The 25649-nt window shown below is 31.3% G+C and overlaps 1 protein-coding gene across 1 annotated transcript in view; it reads right to left on the minus strand.

Annotated features, from left to right (window-relative positions):
* Positions 1–25649, minus strand: part of LOTGIDRAFT_159983 (hypothetical protein) — a gene marked incomplete at both ends in the record, with an annotated part of 42016 nt that overhangs the window by 9296 nt on the left and 7071 nt on the right. Inside the window, 18 exons of the mRNA XM_009054877.1 lie at positions 656–759; positions 2831–2893; positions 3999–4141; positions 5030–5083; positions 6146–6177; positions 6866–6955; positions 7185–7294; positions 7728–7826; positions 16641–16686; positions 17265–17356; positions 18653–18745; positions 19444–19512; positions 20103–20198; positions 20648–20845; positions 21342–21410; positions 22132–22230; positions 22651–22768; positions 23892–23963. Coding sequence (XP_009053125.1) covers positions 656–759; positions 2831–2893; positions 3999–4141; positions 5030–5083; positions 6146–6177; positions 6866–6955; positions 7185–7294; positions 7728–7826; positions 16641–16686; positions 17265–17356; positions 18653–18745; positions 19444–19512; positions 20103–20198; positions 20648–20845; positions 21342–21410; positions 22132–22230; positions 22651–22768; positions 23892–23963 — 1647 coding nt within the window. The remainder of the gene's footprint in view (positions 1–655; positions 760–2830; positions 2894–3998; positions 4142–5029; positions 5084–6145; positions 6178–6865; positions 6956–7184; positions 7295–7727; positions 7827–16640; positions 16687–17264; positions 17357–18652; positions 18746–19443; positions 19513–20102; positions 20199–20647; positions 20846–21341; positions 21411–22131; positions 22231–22650; positions 22769–23891; positions 23964–25649) is intronic.

Consider the following 25649-nt stretch of genomic DNA (forward strand, 5'->3'; position numbering starts at 1 on the left):
TTGCGTCAATAAAAATATTATCTTTTGTAAGTTTAAAAAGTCTAAAAATTTAAACTCGAAAAAGTCAAATTTTGGCTGAAAATTGTCCTTTGTAAAACAAATTTTAAAGACATAATGTGTGCTCAAGCTTATATATTTTTAAATCCAAAGACAATCTAAGACTGACAGTACTATTTTGAGGCTGCTATTCCAATTCTCATAAAAGTGATTGAAAAATTAAAAAAACTTTTTACTTTGCTCAGACAATAATAAACAAGTTCATGTGATTACTAAATTGAAACTTGTAGTTAAAGTTATGTTACTGGTATTTGGAGAAATATCACATGGATACATGACCTAATTTGCATAGTTATTAACCTGTGATACAAGATCTTATCGTTTTTATGAACCCGTGTTATGATTCTCAGAACTGAACTGTGTGATAAATAAGTATAAGAATACTTTGAACATACATGTGAAAAATTCCAAAATCTTTGTCATTGTATATAAAGTGCACTACCATTTTTCAGGTTAAAACTGTGCACTATACATGCAAATAATATATATTTCAGAAAATCAATGACTCAGATATTCTCTGATTGACATCTATATGGACTGTGAAATCATATGCACAAATGAACTACTGGTATATCAAGGAATACTTTATAAAACATACCAAGGGAAATGTTCTAAAGGTCGGAGAGTTTCTGGCCGTGAAGGTGATATGAAATGAACTCCATTGGCAGTATTCCGTACATCAATATACGATGTCTTTCGGGTCTGAAAAAAATGCTTTTAGATTACAAGATGCACAAGATAGAGGTTAGTAGAAGCAAGGTTTAAAAAAAATCCTCATCAATTGCTACTTTTTTTTGAAAATCTTTGCCAAAAGAACTTTTTTCAAAATAGTGTCAAAATTTGAAATAAATTTTGAAAATCTGCAATTTCTTTAAAAATAAAGAAGACTGCATCAATCAATAAAGAATTAAATAAAGTTTCAATATTATACAAAGTTTATATAAATGTTCACTTTTACTTCATTAAAAAAATTGATGAGAATTTTAGGTTAGTGCATAAGCAATGGGCGGATACTAAATCACAAAACATATGTATATGCAGAGCAGGGTAATTTCCTACCACGGGTAATGCTCCAAATCAGATGCTTTGGTTGAAGTTTTACCAGACAAAATAAAATGACCATTTGCTCCATCAAATTGTGTATCTTCATACTGTAAAATTGTCATACTTATTACATATGTAGTGCTGGGTGATATCGGTTAAGTTCATATCACGATATTTAGCAGTAATATATTACGATATGGATATAAATCCTGATGTTACTTAAGTATGTTTTTTTCTGCTTTTTTTCAATCTAAAAATGTTCAATTCAATCCAGTCTTTAAAATGGTGAAATAACATCATGTTTCAAATATCAAGTTACTTGTAAAAATTGTTTAGATGAACTTATCCGGACAAAAACTTGACAGTGTATCATGATAACTATCATATATCACGATAATGGTGATATTTGGGTATTATCTAATCAGGCGATATTACTAACAATATAAATTCATATACCGGTATTTATAATGATACCAGTATATCCCCCAGCCCTATCTAATTGCTTTTGTCTTAAAATATTTCATGTTGAGAAATAAATTTTCTGGAAAGGAAGAACTTATTATCTGATTACTCCTCTAAATTTTACTTGAAAGATCATGTGCGAAAGCTTTTTTTGGCACAATAAAGTTTTTTAAAGGGACAGATCAGCCAATTTTTTTAAAAAGCATAACTTAGTCTCAGAAATGGGAATTTTTCAGCTAAGCTAATCAGTAAAATTGTTCACAACTTTCCATCGAAATTTGAGCTTTCAAATCCATGTGTGTACAGAATTATTTGCGTTTGAAAGTTAAAAAGTCATTTTTTTAACTTTCTCAATCATATATAGAAAACAAATGTATAAAAATAGTAAGTGAATCTCCTAGATTGAGGTATTTTGAAAGGAATTATGCGATTTTCGTATATACCAGAATCTAGTACTTCTGAAGACTATTTACATTTATTCAACACCAAAATCAACCCCCGAAATTGGCCGACCTTTAATATTTCCCAAGCCTGAATTTTTCAGATTTTTCTATTTATCATACAACTATCAATATTTCCTTAAGGCCACATGAGTAACGGAAAATGAATTTGGAGTAAAAATAAATTTTTTGTTTACTGTAATCAGACAATAAGCTCAATACTTTAAAAGAAATTTTTTTTCTGAATAAACAAACGATATTAATTCTTCAAATAATTGAGCATGCTCCTTTAAAAAAATTCACATAATTACAATTTCCAATTATAAATACTTTATCATTGAGTTCTAGCCATTTCTAACAGAAATTCAAATGCGGTTATCATCCACCATTTTTATGTAAAGTTTAATTCCTTGATCTAACTGACATCATGATGTCAAACATTATTTTATAAAACAATTGCAAACTTTAAAGGAATACTACCTCTTAGAATGGATATAAAATTTAAAGTCTCAAATTGGTCAATAAGAGCATATATTCATCAGTTGGACTTACCAGGTGCAATGACCAAAGAATAGAATCTCTATTTAATTATTGAAACACCCTTCTAAGCAGGTTTCAAAATCAATTAGTCCAATGAATTATTACTTAGTTTTATGGATTTATAGAGGAAATCCACTGATAAACAAAGACTCATTTTGGCAGTTTAAAAATTTCAATTTTTTTTACATTCTAAGAGGTAGTAGATCTTTAATAAACATAGTATGAGGTGCATTGATATGATTAAATATATAGGTGTAGCAAAAAGTATAGATATTCAATAAACATACCACAACTTTGGTTAACGTCACATGATCAGCTGGGAAGTAACCTTCATCACCACGGAAACGACCCTAACAAAATACAATTCTTTTGAATTTAATATAAGTAAAACTTAATTTGATATAATAATCATTCATTTGAAAGTTGTGTTTGTTGATATTTTACAGATTAGAATATAGTTCTATACAACAGTAGTAATGGCTAAATATAAATTTTTTACCCTAAATATAGTTTGCCAGGCAAGGTAATATACGCCCATTGGCAGCTTTGATTTTCAATAAAAATATTTGGCAGTACAGTAACAATCACCAGTATGAAATATTCAACCTTCATTCATACACATCTTTTGAACTATTTGGGGTGATACTGAATAAATGAGTATGAGTTATTGCCCTTGTTCTTGAAAACGTGTTCCTTGGGTGATAACAAACACTCATGCCAAGTTTTGTCAAAATCCGTCAAGAATTGCGCCTTCTATAGTGTTTACGAGCTAAAAATTGAATGCGTTTTCAAGAACAAGGGCAATAACTCATACTAAATATTGTTCGATTCTTCTGATTTTCAATAGGGTTCATCCTTGGGTGATAACAAACATTTTTTAATAGCAATATTTAAGTAAAAAGTGTCAAGAACAGCAGTTTAAAAATAAAGAGAGCTATAGCAGCTTTATTATAAAGGGACAAAGACTCAAAAATGTAGATTTAGAAATGTGAATGGACAGACACTATGAACAGACACGATGGACAGACACAGCAGACAGATAATTAAAGGGATTGTATAGAGGTTTTTTAAGTGTTTCTAGGACATTAATAGCATCAATTTGCAACATTCCAATCAGACGTCTGATTAAAAATTGGAATGGTGCAAATTGATGCAATAGTGTCCCTGATACACATAAATTTTGAAAGAAAACCGCTCTACATATTATACAAGTGATATAAAACAATTTAGATTATAGTGTTTCAATCACTCAAATTACAGTTTTATTTGCGAAGCAGATTATGTTTTGCAATAAATTATAAATTATTTTGGATACAATTTCGAATAAAAATACACATGGTCTGCTAATCCTCACCAGAAATTTAGATCAGAGTTCTGTGGAAATTTCGTGCAATGTCTTTAGAAGAATGACATCACCACACCAGATAGCAGGAAAACAATGGTGTCATAGCCTACCTTCCAGAATTTTGAATCGTTTCTGTCTAAAACCTCTATATTGTCACCAATATTAAATCTTAAAGCATGGTGACCATTTGGAGCAGGATTGGTACCCGAATATGGCTTGTTGGCACGTGCTTTCTGTATTGATATTGTTGTCTCTACAAAGTCACACATTTGCATTGAATTTATCATAATTGTTTATAACTGCATTAAGGTTATTCTTCATGCACATTTTACAATACACCACTTCCAGTTTGTCAAAAATGTGCCAATCTATATTCACCTTATATTACCCACAGGTGAATTTTTATTTAACTGCATCTGCAAATTTTGCTCAATATGCTGTACAAAAATCGTAAAAAAAAAATGTGAAAACAAACTAGGGAGGGTTTGAATTTCCCTCTTTCTGAATATAGGAACATGGAAATTGACAAATTTGTTCACAAAGGTATATGGATACTACTTACCTTCAGGTCTTTTGGGACGTGGTGGTGCTGGAAAATATTATAAAGTAATATATTCGGAGGGGCAAGTAATATATTTGGAGGGACGAGTGATATATTTGGAGGAGCAAGTAATATATTTAAAGGGACAAGTAATATATTCGGAGGGGCAAGTAATATATTTGGAGGAGCAAGTAATATATTTTCGGTGGGGCAAGTAATATATTTGGAGGAGCAAGTAATATATTCGGAGGAGCAAGTAATATATTTGGAGGGGCAAGTAATATATTCGGAGGGGCAACTAATATATTCAGAGGGGCAAGTAATATATTCGGAGGGGCAAGTAATATATTCTGAAGGACAAGTAATATATTTCAAGGGGCACTTGATATTCACATTTTATTCATATACCAACTTAACAAATTCTTTTTGAAAATTGGTTAAAAACTACAGGAGTATTATCTTTTTATCAAGTCACATGGGGTTTATTCAAGTTTAAAATCATAGTATTAACTGCCAACTCACTTTGGAATCATCATTTTTAGAATATAATATCATCACCTCAAGTTGCATGAAAACTGGTTGAAAAAAATAAACACTTACCGCTTGATTTTTCTTCTTTGTTTATGCACTCTTTATGCACAGCCATACTTGTAGCTGTAAATAATTGAGGAATTCATTAAATTAGATCTGCTATTTCAAAACCATAAGGCCATAATGCAGAAAATTTCATGGGATCTAAAACCATTTGCAAATATATGACATTATGAAAATCACTTAATTCACAGAGAGGAAGAACAGAGTAACAAACAGCAAAACTGAAAAATGAAAATTGTTTGTTTCACAGAGAGGAAGAACAGAGTTTCGAACAGCAAACCGGAATCATGAAAATTGTTTATTTCACAGAGAGGAAGAACAGAGTTTCAAACAGAAAAACTCAATTTACCAGGTGTGCAGTCTAATTAGAATTACAACAACCTTTTGTTCCGTTTTCTTATTAGCATTTAAAGACCGACCTCGTTAACCTTTTGACCTATTCTGATGACATCTGTTTTAACCAATCAAATTCCTTCACTCTCTCACAAAATGCCAGCGCTGGAGATGGCATAAAATTGACTAGTTAACCAGGGTTAGGTTAAAAGGTTATATTGACTAACTGAAGTGGTTATAAAATGGAACGAAAGTTTGGTCTAATCTTAATTAGACTGACCAGGAATGAAGTATAAGATTTGAACAACATATAGAAGCGAGGAGCACATATAACAAAAACACAAGACAATATTATGGAATATAACACACTTCTTTAATAAAGTTGGGCACATAACGTTTCAACACAATATCTGATGACGACACTTGTATATTGTGTTGAAACGTTATGTGCCCAACATTATTACATAATATTGTCTTGTGTTTTTGTTATAGGAACGAAGAAAAAAAATTATGAAAACAAAATGGCAACAAATATAGACAATAAATCAAATTTGTCTGTTTTTTATTAATCAGAATTGAATAATTTAGAAAGATAGTTCTAATTCAAGTAGGCTGCTCTCATGTTGTGAAGATTGTAGTTGTGAATACGACCATAGTAAATATTTCAAATCAAATTTGAGGTTTGAAATGTCAAATGGTCAGTCATCACCACACACAGACACATGTCAAATGGATTGTTCAGTTTCTAAAATATGGTGAAGAAAAAAAATCACAAGAGTAAAAACTCACATTGACAGAGGTAACCTTGAAAGAAAACACCTCTGAAAAAGAAAAAGAAAAAGAAAGAAAAAATATAGTTGTTTGACTTGAAATTTCACAATCTATACAGGGTATTTTATATACACTTCAATACATTAGGCGGAATTCTATTTTTGTTCAGCTCAACATCCTGAATGTTTTAAATTATATAAGTTTTGTCTGAATGTGTATCGTGTAGTACCCTAATTCGACAGATACCTATTTTGACAGATAAATATTTGGAAGCAGCTAACAATTTAATAGATCACTAATCTCATCAGCTTCTGTGTAAATATTGCAAACAAACAGTCAGCTTTCTCATCAGTATAATAATTACCATTCTGATGCATATTTATCTTCTTTATTTTTCAATTTTTTTCCACTAGATGAACAGTTTCTGAATTCTTCTTACTGGGTAAGAAATTTTATTGCTCATATTTACACGTTTTTCTATTTTTAGAACATCTGTCAAAATGGTTGTACAACTTGAAATACAAGGCTCCGCTGGGTAGAGAACATTTTACCCACACAAATTTGATATAATATAAATTTGAACACAATATAGGTTTTTGATTATATTTAATGATTTTATATAAAAATTGACATTAAAAAGTATGTAGCGACAAGAAAACAAAGGTAAATCTTATATCCATCAAAACTAGTAACATCAGGATATGTTTGTTAGTTTCCAGTAGTCCTATGATAACTAACCTGAGTAATTTATGACAGACGTCACATTCTCTTGGTTTATCAAATGTATACATAATATAATCTGGTCCAGCTTGAGGCTGTGTATTATCTCTGAAATAAAAATTTTATCAAAATAACAATTAATCATAATCTCAGCTTTTCTTTCTTAAAAGTAAGTGACCTATCAAACTGGGCACAACTTTCCAAATTTATATTTAGCATCTATAACGCAAAGTGACAACACAGAATCGATAATGGATATTGGTATACAGGCAGATAAAAGAAATGACAGACAAGATTCACAGCAAAATACTACAACAAAATCATGCTTCTAACTTACAGTGCCATGTTAATTGCTTCCACCCATTTCTGTCTGGCGTCTTCTGTTTTTGCAAAGAATGTGTAAGCTGTTCCTCCACCTTTCTTAAACATTATGAATGGCCAATTCCACTGAAATCAGAAGAGTAAAATATATCTAATTTACGTAACATATCTAATTTGGTCAAATCCGTTGGCTTCTGGAGCTTCACCTCGGAGAGACACCTCTCAGTTTTTCCTTTTTCTTTACGCATTTTCTAGATACGCACCTGATAACTCTAGTCTACAGACTGGAATAAGCTGGAATGGCTGTTAAATATAATGATCAAACTGTTTGTTGGAGATTAATTCAGCTTTTGCAATGTCAAGTGACTTACAGGCTGTTGATATATTTTTTTGTCAATCGGACATGAATGTTATATGATATGGATAACCTATACTTGATGTCTGATAGAGGCTATTAACCGTCTGCTCTGTCAGTCAAGTCCTGCAAATAGAGCCAAATCAACAGCCCAGTTGCAATGGCTCAAAACTAAGCAAGGGGTATGAAATTAAAAACACATACATTTCTTGAACCAGTGCTTTTTCCTTCATTATTCAGCTGTGTTTCATCAATTTTAAATTCTGCAAGCACTATAGCATCTTTATAACTGTATGTCTCACTCTGAAAAGAATATATTAGATATGAGCACAACAATCTAAATTGCAAATAGAGTCTAGCTTTGAAAAACCAATAAATGACATCTACTTTTAATAAAAAGCTGTACAAGCAATAAATCAAAATTCTCATCCAAATGAAAGGCAAGGAGTAAAGGTAGTATAAATAGAGTAGTGGACTCATCCAAAGAGAAGTACCATCATAAATTCAATCATCTGTATATTTATAACTTTTCATAATGTCTAATATCAATGATCAATCTAAATTAATCTAATTCTTTAGTATCACAATAAAGGCGGTTACAAGATGTGTCTGATGGTGCTTAGATTCAAATTTGAAGATATTGAATAAAGTTTCAAACAAAATTTTATAAAAATCTGAAAACAAACCACGACCGCGAAGAAAGTGTTTGAAACTTCAAATATTGACAATAATGAAGAAGCTGTTCTTCACACTGATAGTAAATTAATTTTAAGGTCAGAGGCTATAAATTGTGGTGACAGTGCTTGCAGTGCAACAGCAGCTGATGAATTTTGGATGGATTGTTATCTTGGAACTTTAAGCCAGGATTCTCTATTCTCAAATCCAAGGGAAAGGCCAGTTTAATTAAAATTAGACCCAACTTAGACTCATACTAAATATTTTCTGATTTTCAACAGGATTCATTACATGGTATATCTTCTGTTTTAAAACCTGTGAAGTCGGAACAAGACTAATGTGAGAGGTGACAAGGTCAAATCAACAAATCAAATTATCATCCCACTTAAACACCTGTCAATCATCTTTATAAATTGTCAAAATATTGGATTTTGTTTTAATTTTGCCAAAATTAATGATTTGAAATAATGTCTTAAGCTATTCATGTTACACATTTAAAAGAGAATAAAAAGTACATTCTGATTATGAAAACCACATTGATGTGTAATAAATACATATGAAGTTAAAAAAAATATATTCATGCATTATTGTTATATATCATTAAAGATAGCAATGGCCGTTGTAATTCGACCTTAATTATAACGGCAGACAACATCAGGGAGGTTGACAAGAAAGGGTTCGTCCTTAGGTGATAACAAACAATTTCACTAAGTTTCGTCAAAATCCATCAAGAATTGTGCTCTCTAAGAGTGTTAATGACCAATTGTGGAAGGGCGGATAGACTGATGGACAAACCATGGAACAGACCTGGGTGATGCCAAAAGACGCTCCACATTTCATGTGTGCGTTTAAGAAAAAACAATAATCAGTACGAAAACAAAGAGTGACAAATTTATTTCGATTTGTCACACAAAAACTGCTTAATATAAACTTCTCTTAGTGTTGTTGCTTGGTTGTACTGCCCAATAAGGGTACATGTAAAGTTTGGAGGTAATTTCTTAATGTTTTTGTACCTTAAGCAATCCAAAAACATAACTGAGAATAACTTACACTCCCATTTATCTAATCATAGATCTTTATTTGAATTAATTATGTATCTAATAATTTTGTTTTGGGGGACAAGTTTTGAGGAGGTATTTTAATACCAGAAAGACAAATTAACTTATATTAAATGCCTTGTGAAATAAACAATTTAACAAGTTTGATCAAAATTAGTAAAAAAAATTGTACCAATTCATTGAACATATTCTTTCATAATTGATGAGATCAAATTAAGCAATTTTAACTATACATAATCCATTTAATCCATAAAACAAAGTAATAATTCATAATTCATAAACTAAATAATTTTGAACCATGCATAGGATCTTGTTCCAATAATTATTTAGTTAAATGGATATATCGTTTTATACAGAGATTCTATTTTTTAAGTTGGCAAGTCCAACTGATGAATATATACACTTGTTGACCAAGTTTGAGATTTACAATTTTATGTCCATTCTAAGAGGTAGTAACTTTAAAGATGGAAGAAATAACTTGAGCAAAGTATTTTTCAACCTTTTAATTTTAGATGGAGTTGTTCATACTGAGTTCAATAGCTCTCATTAATATTCATCTAAATTTGTCAAGTGGACCAATGGACATGGGTGATAACAATATACATTTAAGTTTAATATTCAATACAGTTTGACATGAAAATTCTAGCTGTTAAAGTGAACATGAGCTTATTGTAAACAGACATATTGGAAAAGCATGAAAGTCATTCAGTCTAATTAAAATTAGACCCAACTTTCATTTTGTTTATTTCTTTTTATTCGTTTTTATTTTTAGTATAGCCACTTCACAGTAGGATCTAACGACCGGGGTCTTGAACATTCGTCAAAATAACCTTTTGACCTAACCTTTTTTAACCAATCAAATTTACGCCTTCTCAACTGTTGGCTTACTGTGATATGATTAATTCAGGAGCAACAGACTAGTTTATCAAGCCCACAGAAAGTGAAAATAGAAAACATGCCTTTCATTGGATGTTCCAAATTGACTCAGTTAAATTTGATTGGTTAAAGCTAACGTCATCAAGTTACGTCAAAAGGTTAATTTGACGAATGTTCAAGACTCAGTTCATAAGACCCTACTGTGAAGTGGCTATACTAAAAATAAAAACGAAAGTCATTCTAGTCACACCAAATTATACTTTAAGGAGCAAATCAGCAATCACATTCATACAGTCAAAAATGTCAATATCTAATTTCAGTTAAGACTAAAAACACTACGGTCATATTTATATTTTCATGCCAAATATTCACTATCATGCTAGGGCAAAATCCAAATTGTAAATAATCCTTTTTTTTTAGCCCACTAAATTGCTTACTTGCATTTTTTTCAAACCTACAAAGCACAAGCAGTGCTCAGTTAACCTGCAACATTTGGCATAGAAATTCTTTTTCTTAACAGTCATTTAAACAACATGATGCTAAAAAAAAAATGATTTCAAAGTACCATTTTCTACCATTGCTGCCCTTGAACAAGCCAAAAAGAATAAGAGTATATAAGATACAGTCTTATTAAAATTAGACCAAACTTTTATTCTGTTTTTATAAGCTTTAATTCTTAATATAGCCACTTTAGTTAGGGTCTAACAAAGCCGTCTTGAACATTTGTCAAATTAACCTTTTGACCTAACTCAATGACATTTTGTGACACAGTTTTTTTTTCAAGTTAGGTCAAAAGGTTAAATCAACGAACATTCAAGAGGGCTGTTGTTAGACCTTAACTGAAGTGGCTATTTAAAAATTAAAGTTAAAGTTTAATTTTAATTAAGACTGATATGATATAAAGAAAAATAATAATAATAATAATAATATATATAGATATAGATAGATGATATACAAGATGCAGTACAAATAGCAGAATGCTACCAAAGAAATGAAGTGGTTAATAGTATTAGTTTTGTAACTTTCTTTACTCCAAAATCTTTAGCCAGCCATTGTCTGGCATTCACATGTAGTTGGCCTGGCAAAATTCCAATGAAGATAACTTTCAGTTCAGGCCAAAAATGTACTACTGGCGTTTTAGATTAACATTAAGAAGTTTTAAGATGAAACAGAGGTTAACATATCTAATGTTTCATTTAGAGAATTCCAAGTCAACCATTTTTATTTAAAGTGTATCAGAGACACTGATAGCATCAATTTGCACCATTCCAATTTTCAATCAGACATCTGTGGTTCGACTAGGAAGGATTGTTTGGTGACAATCACATGGTCACTTAGTTTTAGTGGAATTGCAGAAATCGCGGACATCTGATTGAAAATTTGAATAGTTCACATTGATGCTATCAGTGTCCCTGATACATGTAAGAAATTTAGAAAACCTTTCTACAATCCCTTTAATTTTGTATCATTTCAAGAATGATATACTTCCTCATGTAACAAGTTCATTCGCTGTTTTGCCAATATGTTGTTTTGGATTTTGGGTTTCGTTTTGCAGTTCAGATCATTAATACTTGCTTTATTTTTTCAAAATCAAATACCACTAAAAGTTGAACTGAATTGTGGAGTAAAGAAAGAGAAAGAAGTTAATAAGATCTGAAATGTCTAATATCTTACCCAAAGATTCACGATCTAAATATTGAAGGAAGGCATAAAAAAAAAAAAATATGTCAAAAAAATGATTATATAAATTTATATAACTGCTTACATTGAAGCACTGTCTCGATTAATATAAAGCCAATGTACCATATTATTGTTGTTAGAAGCAGAAATATTTTTATCTTGGAACCTCAGTTTCTCACAAGTTTGGTTTTCCAAAGAGCTATGCCAGCCAGTCTGGAACTATATGTGTGCATGTTCAAGACACTAATTCCACCTCAGGATAAACAACGTCAATTCAACATGGCAGTCTATAGAAAAGGATCTTATACAAAAAGTTAATTACATTTACAATCATCAGTCTCGTGATGTACCATTGAACTGAGAAAACTTGTTTTTGACAACGTTCTAAATGATAAATGGATAACTGTTAATGTAGTAAACCCTTTATATTATATCCTTTTCCATCCCTGGGAACAGACCGCCAAGTTAAATCGATATTGTTTATCATGAGGCGGAAGAAGGGACTTAGTGTGTTGTTCATGAGCACATATAGTTCCGAACTGGCTTATTAAAGGGATTGTAAAGAGGTCTTCAAATCAGACATCTGTGGTTCCTGCAATTCTACTAAAACTAAGTGTTTTCTGACGTCACCCCTGCAGGAACCACAGATGTCTGATTGAAAATTGAAATGGTGAAAATTGATGCTATCGGTGCCCCTGATACACATACAAAATTTTAAAAACCCCTTTTTTTCTTATTTATTCACCTAAAACATTTATAAAATCTCTTTACAATCCCTTAAACACTCTATTTCAAATATATAACAAAATATTTCGACTGTTAAAAAAGTGCTCAAAATCTGTTTGAATATTTACATTTTACATGTACGTATGTATTAAGTCTATGTATGAAATATATCCACCCATTCCTTAAAAGAACAACTAGGCTAGGTAAACATATACCCACCAACAGCAGCTTTGTTAAATCTTTACATAAATAAAAAGCAGCATGAATCACATTGTGTCCAAACTACACCCCTATTCGTCAAAGTTCCTCTTTTCATAGTAATACAAATGAAAGAATTACATATTCATAGCTAAATATTATCCAATCAAAACTGGCCCTAAAATCTTTCTAGGAAATCCAAGCCAATCAAACTAAATCACTCGTTAGACAAACTTAATGTAAACAAACCTAAATCAGCATGTCACTAAATGTTTTGATTACTATGGACAATACAGAATTGAGTAAGATTTTTGAAGCTGAGAGAAAATCAAACCTTACTGTGGCAAATCAATTTTGTGTTTTGTTTGCATGACATAGACCCCAATCTCATTTGCACGCCCACAAAACGAAGTGTAGAGAACTTAGTTTTATACGGGCTAATAAGATACTGTCAAAACCCGTATTCGGGTTAAGATGAACTCAATCTTATTGTTCAAACCTTTTATTACACTTACAAAGATGTGTCTAACTCCAAATCAATTCTTCAAAAATCAGTCAAATTAGAACTTGTTCAAGATCTTATCAATTCCTGTCATATCACTTAACGCTTTTTTGTGCATTTAAACTAAGTCAAGGGCAAAAACTGACAAAACAAACTTTTTAAGTATCAATGATTACATAAAATTTCATAAAAATCAATTGAACCTTTGACTCACTTTAGTCAAGAGCACTCACAAACCTTTCGTGTAAAAAATATCAATTTAAAACTTTGTCTTAGATCGCATATTTAAATGCTCACACCAAATTTCATTTAAATCAGATAAAAATTTCAGTCTCTATTATGTTCACAATTTAAATTTTAATAATTTTAACAATAACTCAAAATTTTCCATGGAAAAATCAAATTTATACATGTCCAAGATCTCATCATTATAAATGATCACACCAAATTTCACTTAAATCGGATGTTTGTGTTCACAAACAAATATTGATACATTTTTCATAAGTCAAGGGAAATAACTGAAAAACCATTCATCGAAAAATAGTCAAAGTTGATCTTTGCCAAAGATCTCATCTCTTTGTCAAAGATCTCATCAATATAAATGATAACACCAAATTTGATTTAAATCAGATGAAAACTGTAGTCTATATTGTGTTCACAAACAAAATTTGACACATATGAACAAAGTCAAGGTCATTATACTCAAAAATAGTTCAGCGAAAAATCATCAAATTCGATTTTTGTCTAAGAACTCATCAATATATAATTACTCCAAATTTCATTTAGATCACAAGTAAAACTATAGCCTCTGTTGTGCTCAAAATTTTTTTTTCTTTTATGTGAATTTTATAAAGTCAACAACTATAAAAAAAACTCATGGAAAAATTGTCCTTTGAAAATCACATGAATATATATGATCACACACAAGTTTTATTTAAAATTAAATGTAAACTAAAGTCACAAGAAATATCAACGGACAAGGGCAATGACAATATTCGTCCACATTTGGTTGTGAGAGAGTTCAGTCTAATCAAAATTAGACCAACCTATGTGTCTAGCCACAACCCTCTTGAACATTTATCAAATTAACCTTGATCAATCAAATCAAATCAATCAAATTTCTACCCTCTGGCACTTTGTGACACTGTTTAGGTCAAGAAGTTAATTTGACGAATGATCAAGAGTCCTTAGACCATAACTGAGGTGGCTATACTAATATTCCAAAAATTTTTATTTTTATTTTTCTTTGTGTTTATAACATCATTTCTCTATTTAAATGGAAATTTGTTGGCTATCTGTCTATCTGTCCCTTGTCCTTCCATTAACATTTCCTCGCAAAAGCAAAATGAATTAAAGTTTTGAAAATTCTGCAATTCGAGTGCTTTCTAAATATTAGTCCCCATAAAAATACCCTATAATCTCACTATTGAAGATAGCTTTTCATGCAAGCTAACATACACCCAATGGTATTTGAAATTAAAAATTTGGCAGAATAGCAACAATAACAACCATCAACCATTCAACCTTTATCTGTCCATTTTTTTCAGTACTTTTTATTTAAAGGCTCTTCCTTCAAAATAGTTAATAATTTCACCATGAATAACATATTTTGAAGAACAAGGACAATAACTCAACACAAATATTTTTTTTAATTTTCATTAGGGTTCATCCTTGGCTGATAATAAACAGTTTTGTCAAAATCAAAAACAGCTTTATATGTTGAACCATTCTAAAATAACAGCCTTTTAAAAATTTGGTATAAAACTTCTGAGATGACAATAGAAACTAAAAACATCAGAAAACGAAAACGATTTTAATTAGATTAGTAAAGCCCCCAGACTAACACCTCATTCTAATCCAAAACCAATATACTACAGAAAATCTATTATGCAAATAAAAGCAAATTAGATCTAACTAAATCCATTTGGATTATAAACTAAACACAGTTTCACCAAGAGGATTAAATGAATACAATCTTGATACAATGAAAAACTTTTCAAAGTAATAGCTCTTTGATAATAAGTCCCACCACCACTCTGTGCTTACATGTTATTTCCATTTTTATGACTTTTACATTACTCACTGATGATTGTTGTTTGATTAAAGTAATGTTCCCTTATTTTCATTTATTTATATATATTCCATTATTGGACGACTAATACTTATATAAATCGAAAGCAGAGGTGTTCTTATGATTGGGATAAATACCAGTTTGTCTCAGAAATCAATAATTAACTCGTAATTAGCTAAGTATGAAGAGATTCCAATGATCGAGCGGTCACTTACTAAAGATTATCAGGTCTCACAATTTCCATAAGAGAGGTAACTCTATGTGTGTCTTTTCACAGCTGAACATTACCAAAGCAGCCAAATACCAATCAAAATTTTTACAAATTTTAGTGATTATGGCTCCAAACTAGGGAAAAAGACAATGTTCTATATTTTCTAAATACACAGTGTATTTAATAACATTATTTCTAACTTACAAATATGTCTTTTACACATGGTTTGGCTAATAATTTTTTATATGAAAATGTGGCTAGATTATCACAATCTATTTTAATGAGTAAACAAGCAATTTATTTTTAGCTTTTTCAGTCGGATTTCAGTAAATATGATCCACAAGCTTTTCAACATCCTCACACTATCTTAGCACTCAAGAATACTTGATTTATTCATTAGAAAAAAGTATAATTTTACTAATTTTTGATTGATACTTTTCTGCAGGTACTTAGACTTTTGAAGAATACAATACAAGTTTAAATGTGAATTTAAGCAATAAGTATTTAGTAAATTTCAAAGGGATAGGTTTGACATTTTGAGGTTTGATTTGGGCCTTAAATATATGTCAATAGTCTTCAGAAGTACTAGAAATGTACAAAACTTGTTTCAAATAGATCTTAAACTAGGAATGTCACCTTCTACTTCTATATATGTATGGTTTTTCTGTACATTACAGAGTCTCAAGAAATGATGAGTCATCTTTTTAACTTTCTAATGCAGATAATTCTGCAGGCTTAAATTTTGATGGTGTGCTGTGAACACTATTACTGATAAGCTTAGGTTATAATTCCAGTTTCTGAGACTAAGGTATATTTGGTCAAAAAATGGCACAGCACTCCCATTAAGCATACTTCAGGGAACCAAAACTTTAAGCAATAAAAAGGAAACTGTTAGAAACTGCTTCAGAACAATGCGAAATCCATGGTCTAGTTTTTATCTTTTTGTATGATTAGACATAGTTTTTCTTTAACAGATTGAAATAAAAATGAATAAAATAAATATGAAATGAATGAAAACAGAATTCTATTTCATGATTAACGAGAATGTTGCTCTAAAAGCAAAAGACTTGGAGATCAAAAGGTGAAAAAAGAAAATTCTTGAACTATTTTGATTACTCACCCTTGCTTTGCACATCAGCATGACTTTATCAAACAGGAAAATGTGTCTGAAGAGGAAAATAATAATGTGAAGTAGGCACTCACACAGCAGTAAATTTCAAGGCAGCATTTACCTTTGAAAATTATAAAATATATCATGGCAACTGGTCTATTGTACTAACAGAAAATAAAATAACTGAAATTCAATCTAAATAAAATTTGGCCAAACTTTCTGGTTTTTTTTTTTAGCTTTTATTTTTAATATGGTCACTTCAGTTAGGGTCTAACAACTGTCCACTTGATTGTTTATCAATCAACCTTTTGACCTAACTACTAATCTCCAGCACTGGCATTTTGTGACACTGTGTTTATCAGGTTAGGTCAAAAGGTGATTTGATGAACATTCAAGTGGGCAATCGTTAGACCCTAACTGAAGTGATTATTTTAAAAGTAAAAGCAAATAAAAACGAAAGTTTGATCTAATTTTATTTTAACTATTCATTTGTGAATGAATGGTCTACAATTTGATATAGACTTACAAGTTTCATTTAATAGGCTCTGAGTCTGGAGGGAAATTTGACAAGACCAACTGACTGACATGGGCTCCTTAAAATCAGACAGTAAGACATGAAGCATTCAGGCCTACCTGTTGCGAACTCGAGAATCCATATGTGATGAAACTTTCAACTCTCCATCTTTCTGGAACCTACCATAATCTCGGAGAGTTGTTTTAGAAGGCTGAAACAGATTTTTCAAGAAATGATTTTTCCATTAATTAATCATCAAATCTTTCAGAAAAATTTGAATACCTGAAGTTATGATATGTCTTCCTTTGTAGTCTAAAGGTACAAAAATATTTGATAATTTGAAGATTAGTTTACGTTAATACCATCTCCGCATTTTGGTTAACAATGACAAACTAGAACTGTAAACAGCAAAATTTATCGGAAGACCTTTACCGTAACTCCTAGCCTTTTTTTAGCTTTCAACCCTGGCGTTTTGAAGCCTTCCTTTGATGAACAAGAAATCAAAACTCTCAGGTATCTATTTATCAGGTATCTATATATCAGGTAAATATATCAAGTACATAATTACGCTCCAGAAATGTCACCAAATTCGCAAAGCGTAAAAAGTTTTTTGGTGTCTGGATAATCTAGCCTAAAGAATTTGAATTATTGTATGTGATAACTTTCTATTCATAAGCGAAGGAGGCAGTAACCAAAAAGAAAACTCGAACTTTTGGAGTTGTGCTTTGCCTAACATCTTTGAACCCTTCAACATTTTTGGGCAAACCAGCCTTAACTCTTTAAATTGACAAAATATCAGATATTTTTTAAATTTTGCCAAATTTAATGATTTGAATTTGAAAAGTATTTCAAACTGCTTAATTAAAAAATATTACTCTCCATTTTTATTTAACCCTTTTAAAAAGAAGTTGATATATAGACATGAATAGCACACTTTACAAATATTTTCAAGTGTAATTTTTTACAAAAAAGCGAAATGCCCCTTTAAAAGAGAATAAAGAGTATATTCTGATCATGAAAACCACATCACATCGAAGTGAGATAAATACATAAGATAGAATTTGAGCAGTAAAAAATTATATATTTAAAACAATATGTTAATGCATTATTGTTATGTATCTTTGGAAAGTCCAAACATACTTTAAGGATATCAAAAAATCAAGTTCCTGTGTTTATTAGGGAATGTGGTATAGCCGTCCAAATTTGCAAAAATGTCAATTTTCATTGCCAATAAACCGGAAGTTGATTAACATATCCCAAACTACAAAGGAAATGAATATGGACCAACAGATATTATCCAGTAGAATAACCAACCTATATAGACAAACCCCGTAACAACGAAACATATAAGAAATTATGACATCACATAGCAAATACAATTTGGCTTGAATGGTATTCACAATAGTAAATTCATAATCTGGTTAATCAAGTTTTTGACAGTCTCCTGTTTCTCATACAAACACAATAAAATATCTATTAATTTCTGTTAAGACGTATATAATCTCACCATTTTCAGATCAACTATGCTATTCTGTATTTCTTCTATTAATTGTAATGATTCATGATCTCTTTTCACTTCATTGACATATAACGATAAATCCTACAAATAAAATGAAAAATAAGTAAATAAAATTTGACACATTCATCTTCTTTGCTCTCATTTGCACACTGAATTTTGTAGACATACATACAGCAGCAATGTAGTCCAACAAATCTGGCACTACCCAGTTCCTCTGATATTGGGATGGGATATCGGAACTGGGTTTAGGGCCAGACATATAAGGTCGATTTTTATCAGGAATTGATTCAGTACATTTCAGGGTTTTTAATGAGTAATGAAGATATTGCCAAATATTCTGCAATGTCCCTGTGCCCCACACGGTATCACAATACAGTCAAGGAGTATGCTTTTCTTATCTTTGTACATCTCCATAAATATAATTTATGCAACAAAATGTTGTTGAGATGATCAAGAGATTGAGGTGACGTTGTGCGATACCAGCTCCCATATACAATTGAAATATCTATATATCTTAAACAGTTTATATGTTATGTTATCCATGGATATAGAAATCAGAAATTTCCAACTGGTCCAAGATCTCATAAATATAAATAAATACCTTTCGATACATTTGGACTAAGTCCAGGGTTGTTAATCAAAAACTATAATGTTACAAATTTCTACTAATTCTTTTCTATTAAGATCATGATTTTTATAGCAATAAATGTACGGTTGGATGAGTATTGTTTAGTGTATCAATATTCAATATACAACTAACCAATAAAAATTAGATTTACCTGCATGGCTGCCAGTGCTCCTTCCAAAGAAGGTTTATCTGGGTGTGAAGGTTCTGATTTGATTAATTCCTGAAATGATGAAAAAAGTTCAAATAAAATAAAGAAATGCTTGGTAAGCAAGTCCTCAACAACACAAATTGTGTGGGATGGTCAACTAATAGGCAATACATGTATTAGTGTCCTTTTGAAAAGCAAAACTTTCATTACTTAGTTTGCTTAAAGGGAGAGGTTCATCATCTGTTTAACCAATCATACCTTAGTCTCAGAAACAGAATTTTTTTTAGCTAAGCTAAATGTTTTCAAAGCATCAGTTTGTTTAAAAGGATAGAAGCGTCCTTTTTTTTTTACCAATCCTACTTTAATCTCAGAAATGGGAATTTTTCAGCTAAGCCAATCATTAATAGTGTTCACAGCTCACCATCAAAATTTGAGACTTGAAATCCACATGTGTCCAAAATGTTGAGTGTTTGAATGTTAAAATGACAACTCGTCATTTTAAGATACTGTGTGATATATAGAAATACATATAGAAATAGTGAATATTTACATATATTCAAGACTAAAATCAACCCCCCCCAAAATAAATGCTAGAGGCATTCATCTTGCTCTTTCCTATTTCAACAGTATTGATCATCTGAAGAAATTCGACTGAAACTTACTCTGAGTAGAAGATGATATTTCAGTACACGTTGCATTGGAACTGACAATAAATCACGCAATCTGAATTTACCCTCATTGGCATTCCTTTCACATTCCTAAAAAGAAAATGTATCTGTAATAATAATGAGGCTGACCATATCTAGCTCATTATGAAAATTAATAAGTTACATAAAGAAAATAGCTAAATGAAATGAAATGAAAGATCCTACTCTTCTGCACCTAATTGAGCCAATGAAAACAGGCAACGCCAGGAAGTGTGCAATGAGGGAAATTTTGCCAGGACTGCAGGATTAGCCTACTCTTTTTCGATTTCCAACTATCAAGGGATCTTTAGAGTGCACAGCCTGTAGCACACACAGGGCCTCGGTTCATTGTTACATCCAAATGACTAGACGAGTTTTCCATGTCAGCCCCTCCAACCTACATCAATAATTTATCCCTAGCCCGAACATGAAACTTCAGGCTGACAAACACATCTGCAACTCACCGAAACAATGCATATCATTCCCAAGATGAAAATTAAAATAACACACTTTTTGCTCACCTGAATTTTTTGTCGAGGCATTTCAGCTTCACATAATTTATCTATTGATTCCTGGGCAGATGGTAAATTAGCACAATAGTCTCCATAAATTACAAGTTCGGTTTTATATCGAATAAAAATATCAGCTAATTTTGCTGAGGAAGACATCACTGTTCTTAATAAATCATCATAAAATGCTTTATGTATTTCATATAATTTCTGCAAAGATAAAAAAGAAAAAGCACGTCAGGCAATGAATTACAATATATCAATCAATTAGCCTGGTTTCTTTATATTATCTACTCATTTTAATAGACTCAACATTTTCCATACTGATAAAAAAAACTCACTATTGTCTGAGCAAGTTTGTTGGTATATCAAATTTTGCCCTTTTTACTAAAGAGAATTTGATCAAATGCTTCAAACCAATACTGATAATCTTAAAATAATTTTGCGTTGATAAAAAAATAGTACAAATTAGCTCCTTCTAATGAAAGTGTGTTTTTTTTTTCAATGTCAACTAACAAAAATTTATATTTCTATCAACGCTAAGTCATTTTAATATTATCAGTACTATTTTGAAGTTCATATTCAAAACAGCAAATTTCAATATACCAACAAACTCAGTATTTCCACTTTTGAATTAGCAGCAGATTTCAACTTTTGAATCATTTTGACCTACAAACATTTTTAAAGTGAAATCAGAAGCACTCACCTCAATATTACCAAAAATTATGCCCCTTTCTTGTACATTCAAAACAGTAGTTAATTTTTTAATGAAATGCTGAAATATAGAAAGTGCCAAGCATGGTTACAGCGGCAATTAGACTTTCAAAGAATCTAGTCATCTAAGATGTAATCTACAATATGAGGTCAATCTTGTGATTTAACATGGAAAGAGATCCTATTTGAGGTCAATCTAGTAATTTAACATGGAAAGAGATCCTATTTTAGGTCAATCTTGTGATTTAACATGGAAAAAGATCCTATTTGTTGTCAAAGATCCTATTTGAGGTCAATGTAGTGATTTAACATGGAAAGAGATCCTATTTGAGGTCAATCTAGTGAAAGTCAATCTAGTGATTTAACATGGAAAGAGATCTTATTTGAGGTTAATCTAGTGATTTAACATGGAAAGAGATCCTATTTGAGGTCAATCTAGTGATTTAACATGGAAAGAGATCCTATTTGAGGTCAATCTAGAGATGTAACATGGAAAGAGATCCTATTTCAGGTCAATCTGGTGATTTAACATGCTTTTTGATAAATCCTAAGTTTAATGGATATATTGTCTTATATAGAGATTAAATTCTTTAGTCATGACACCTGGTAAGTCTAACTGATGAATATATATATTCCTATTGAACAAGTTTGAGATCATAAATTTTACATCCATCAGGTCCATTTCATTTCGTTCATGTGGCCATATCAGAGTCATATCAATTGAGTTCATATTGTCTCTAAGTAAGTGATGCATCTCTTAGCTGAAATGTAAGAAAACCTACCACAACAATCATATTCAGTGCATCAACATAGTTTTTCTCTGTATCTATCAATTCTTTTATACAATGTTCTCTTTTGCAGGTAGGAGGTGGTAATGATTGCTGAAACACAGAACAATCAAGACAAAATATAATACAATGAGCTTTAGCCCAGGAAAGTACCCAACAAGATGTTTTACAAAAGCCCACAGAGTAAAGTTTATAGCTCGCAAACTTAAGAAATAAATTCTTGTCTTAAGCCTGATTATAAAAGTTTTCTTGATCGCAGGCTTTGAAGGATTTTTGGCAGTCACAGAAAACTTTGATGGACTTTGATGAAGTTGAATCGCATCCTATTTTTCTAAAAATTTTATGGGCTTTGAATTTTGATGGGAAATAACCAATCAGTGTTGAGTTTGGGAATGATACAGAGGATGGGGTCCTGAGAAGAATCAAATCATGAAATCTGTTGGGGTGGGTTTCAATCCCAACCACACTATCAGTGGGGAATCTCATAAAGGTGAGAAGGTTAAGAAGACTTACTGTTGAAAGTCGTCTGTTGTCTTTCTGTAATTGTATAACATCATTATAAATTTCATCATCATCATTATCATTTTGTACACTATCATAGATTTCTTCTTGGTCAAGCAGGTCATTTTCACTGTAATATAAGATAAATTTATCAAAGTCACAACAGAAGCAGCGCCAGACTCATGAGACTGGGGGTAGACTCATTCAATGGGGGACAACTGTCCAGGCTAAATTCCAAATGTGCCAGTTCTGTAGATGCGCAAAAGTCTGAAGTCTCTCATGGAGCGTCTGAAAAATTGAATTGAATTTGTGCATTCTTATGTATATTTTGAAGCAAAAACATATGAAAAACATATTTCAAAATTTGTTAAAGATAGCTTGCTGGGCAATATACGCCCACTGGCAGCTTTGATTTTGAATAAAAATATTTATCAGTAGAGTAACAATCACCAGTATGAAATATTCAACCTTCAGTCATACACTTCTTTTGAACTTTTTGGGGCGATGCTGAATTACATTACTAAGTTTTGTCAAAATTGGGCAAGAACTGTGTCTTTTAGTGTTTACAGGCTAAAATTTGTAAGTGTTTTCAAGAACAAGGTCAATAACTCTTATAAAACTGTTTTTGATTTTAGGGTTCATCATGATAATAAACAATTTCACTTCGTCAAAATCTATCAAGGATACGGACGGATCAACAGACTGTTTTAATGCAATGTTGGATAATCAGTACTTGAAGGTTATATTCCAATTCCCATAAATGTCAAATTTGTTGTACCAATGTTTGAGAAAAATAAATAATATAGACTGAGATAAATTGCAGGTTGACCTACAACTAATCACCTTAAGCGCTGATAAAAAAAAAAGAGTTAAGAAGCAATATGTAAATGTCTTTTCAATATAAAAAAAAGACAGAGGTGACCGCAATATACGACCATATTATAGGACTACTTTGTTGTTTTCTATAGCAGATTATTTTTTTGAATGTTAACCCATGTGTTGTGCTATAGAGTATCTACATTATTTGGATCAGCTAAACAAGGACCAGTAAAAAACGTTGTGAAATGGTTTGTGTGTCTTCTGTTTTAATGAACATATTATAATGTGGGTGTATAAAAACTCAAAGAATCCCTTGCTGGATTCACAGGAAGGTTATCACATTGGTATTTCAATATTGAATTAAATACTATTTTGAAAAAAAATTGTAGATTGGTATATGTGCCTATTACATATTATGAAAAATGTTTACTTACTCGGCTAAATCTTGCAGGTTACCATAAATATCCTCATCTTCAGAACTATGTACATTATCAGGTGGGAAACCACTAAAATAAAAGATAACTTGTCAGGCAAGGTAACATACACCCACTTAAATGAAAGGGTATTTTGACGGTTGTCAGCTGGAGTAGATTCAGAAGAAAAAGTCCCTGTGATACCTTTTCTCTAACATAATATTGAATTACCTTTAACATGATTGTAAATTAGAGTTGTAAATTAGTTTTGGGCATTGCTGTAACCTTCGTTTTGATAGTATCACATGACTCTGTGACCTTTAAAATTGCACGCAGTTTTAAATGGCTGATGGTAGATCAGTTTCCCCAAAAAAAACCTTTGATGGAACTGGAGATGTGACATAAATGGTGTGGGGAGAAAATGATGGTATGACTGAACTACAATAATATTCATCTTTCCAAATATATATGGGTTTTGCAGATCCAGGGTATCTAAATAGGTTTAAAAACCTGCGGAGCAGGGCATTTATCAGCGGCTATTTTTTCTGTCCCTACACCAGCTGACATCTGTTAGAGGCTGGACAGATGTATTGGTCTAGTATCACCTTAACACTGCTCTCATGTCTCAATTTTTAAAGATATTCTATAAAACAAGGCAATATCTCAATGACAATTTATTAAATTATAATCAAAATCACACATAAACATACACAGCCTTTCAAATTTCATCAAACTGTATAAAAACTGTTATTCTATGATATTTATCGTTCATCCAATTATTACCAAATTTATACTTGACCATGGTCATATCATTATCATCAATATTATAAACCCATGATGGCAAATCTCTTTGATGTTTGAGGTTGATTCTAATTCAGTAATAACTTCCCAACACTGGGAAGGGTTTTTCTTATGAGGTACAAGTCTTACCCAGGTTCTCTATTCTCAGGTACAAGTCTTACATTCAGGGGACAGGTTTTACTTTTAAGGGGTGGGTTAAAGGATCTTGTTATATGTTATGTTATAAAGGCTATCTTCAATTGAAAATTAGTTTGTAAGCTTCAAAATCAAATAACGCTAAAATGTAACTACTCTTTAATGATTTTGTGGTGTATTTCTTACACACTATAACAACAATATAGATATACCCTTATGTTTCTTGTAAACCTTTTCACTAAGAACTTAAATGATAATATTGTTCATAGTAAACTACAAACAATCAGTACATAACAGATACTATACTTCTCGCCCATTGGGCGAGTTATTTTTTCTAATTTCAGATCAGAATAAGAACAGAAGAAAACCCAATATCAAGACCCTTAATCCTAATTTCTAAATAAAGTGTCTGCTCCACCCTAGGCCTGTACATTTGGGAGAATCAAACCCTCCCTTTCCCGAAAACAAAATAGATATACCCTTATGTTTCTTGTAAACCTTTTCACTGGTCATTATTAAGATACAGCATAAACTTTTTTTTGAAATATAAAACTAGATTATCAGAGTGTAATTTTTAGGGTGGTATTTTTATTGTTTAATACTACATACGCTTTTAGTATTTTTGAAATTGCTCAATAAATAGAATCATTATCGGTATTTATTTAACACTAAACGTGAGAGCAAGCCAAAGTCGCACAAGAGCTGCGAGCTGGTTCTTGGCCAAACCTCTTGGCATTGGTCTTTCCTGGATTATCCATACCCATTTACAGCTGGGTTGACTGGAATTATGAGTGAAGATGATTTAGTCATAGCCACTGAACTATCACATGCCGCTCTAACCGA

This window comes from Lottia gigantea (genome assembly GCF_000327385.1).
Source record: "Lottia gigantea unplaced genomic scaffold LOTGIsca_23, whole genome shotgun sequence".
NCBI lineage: Eukaryota > Metazoa > Mollusca > Gastropoda > Lottiidae > Lottia > Lottia gigantea.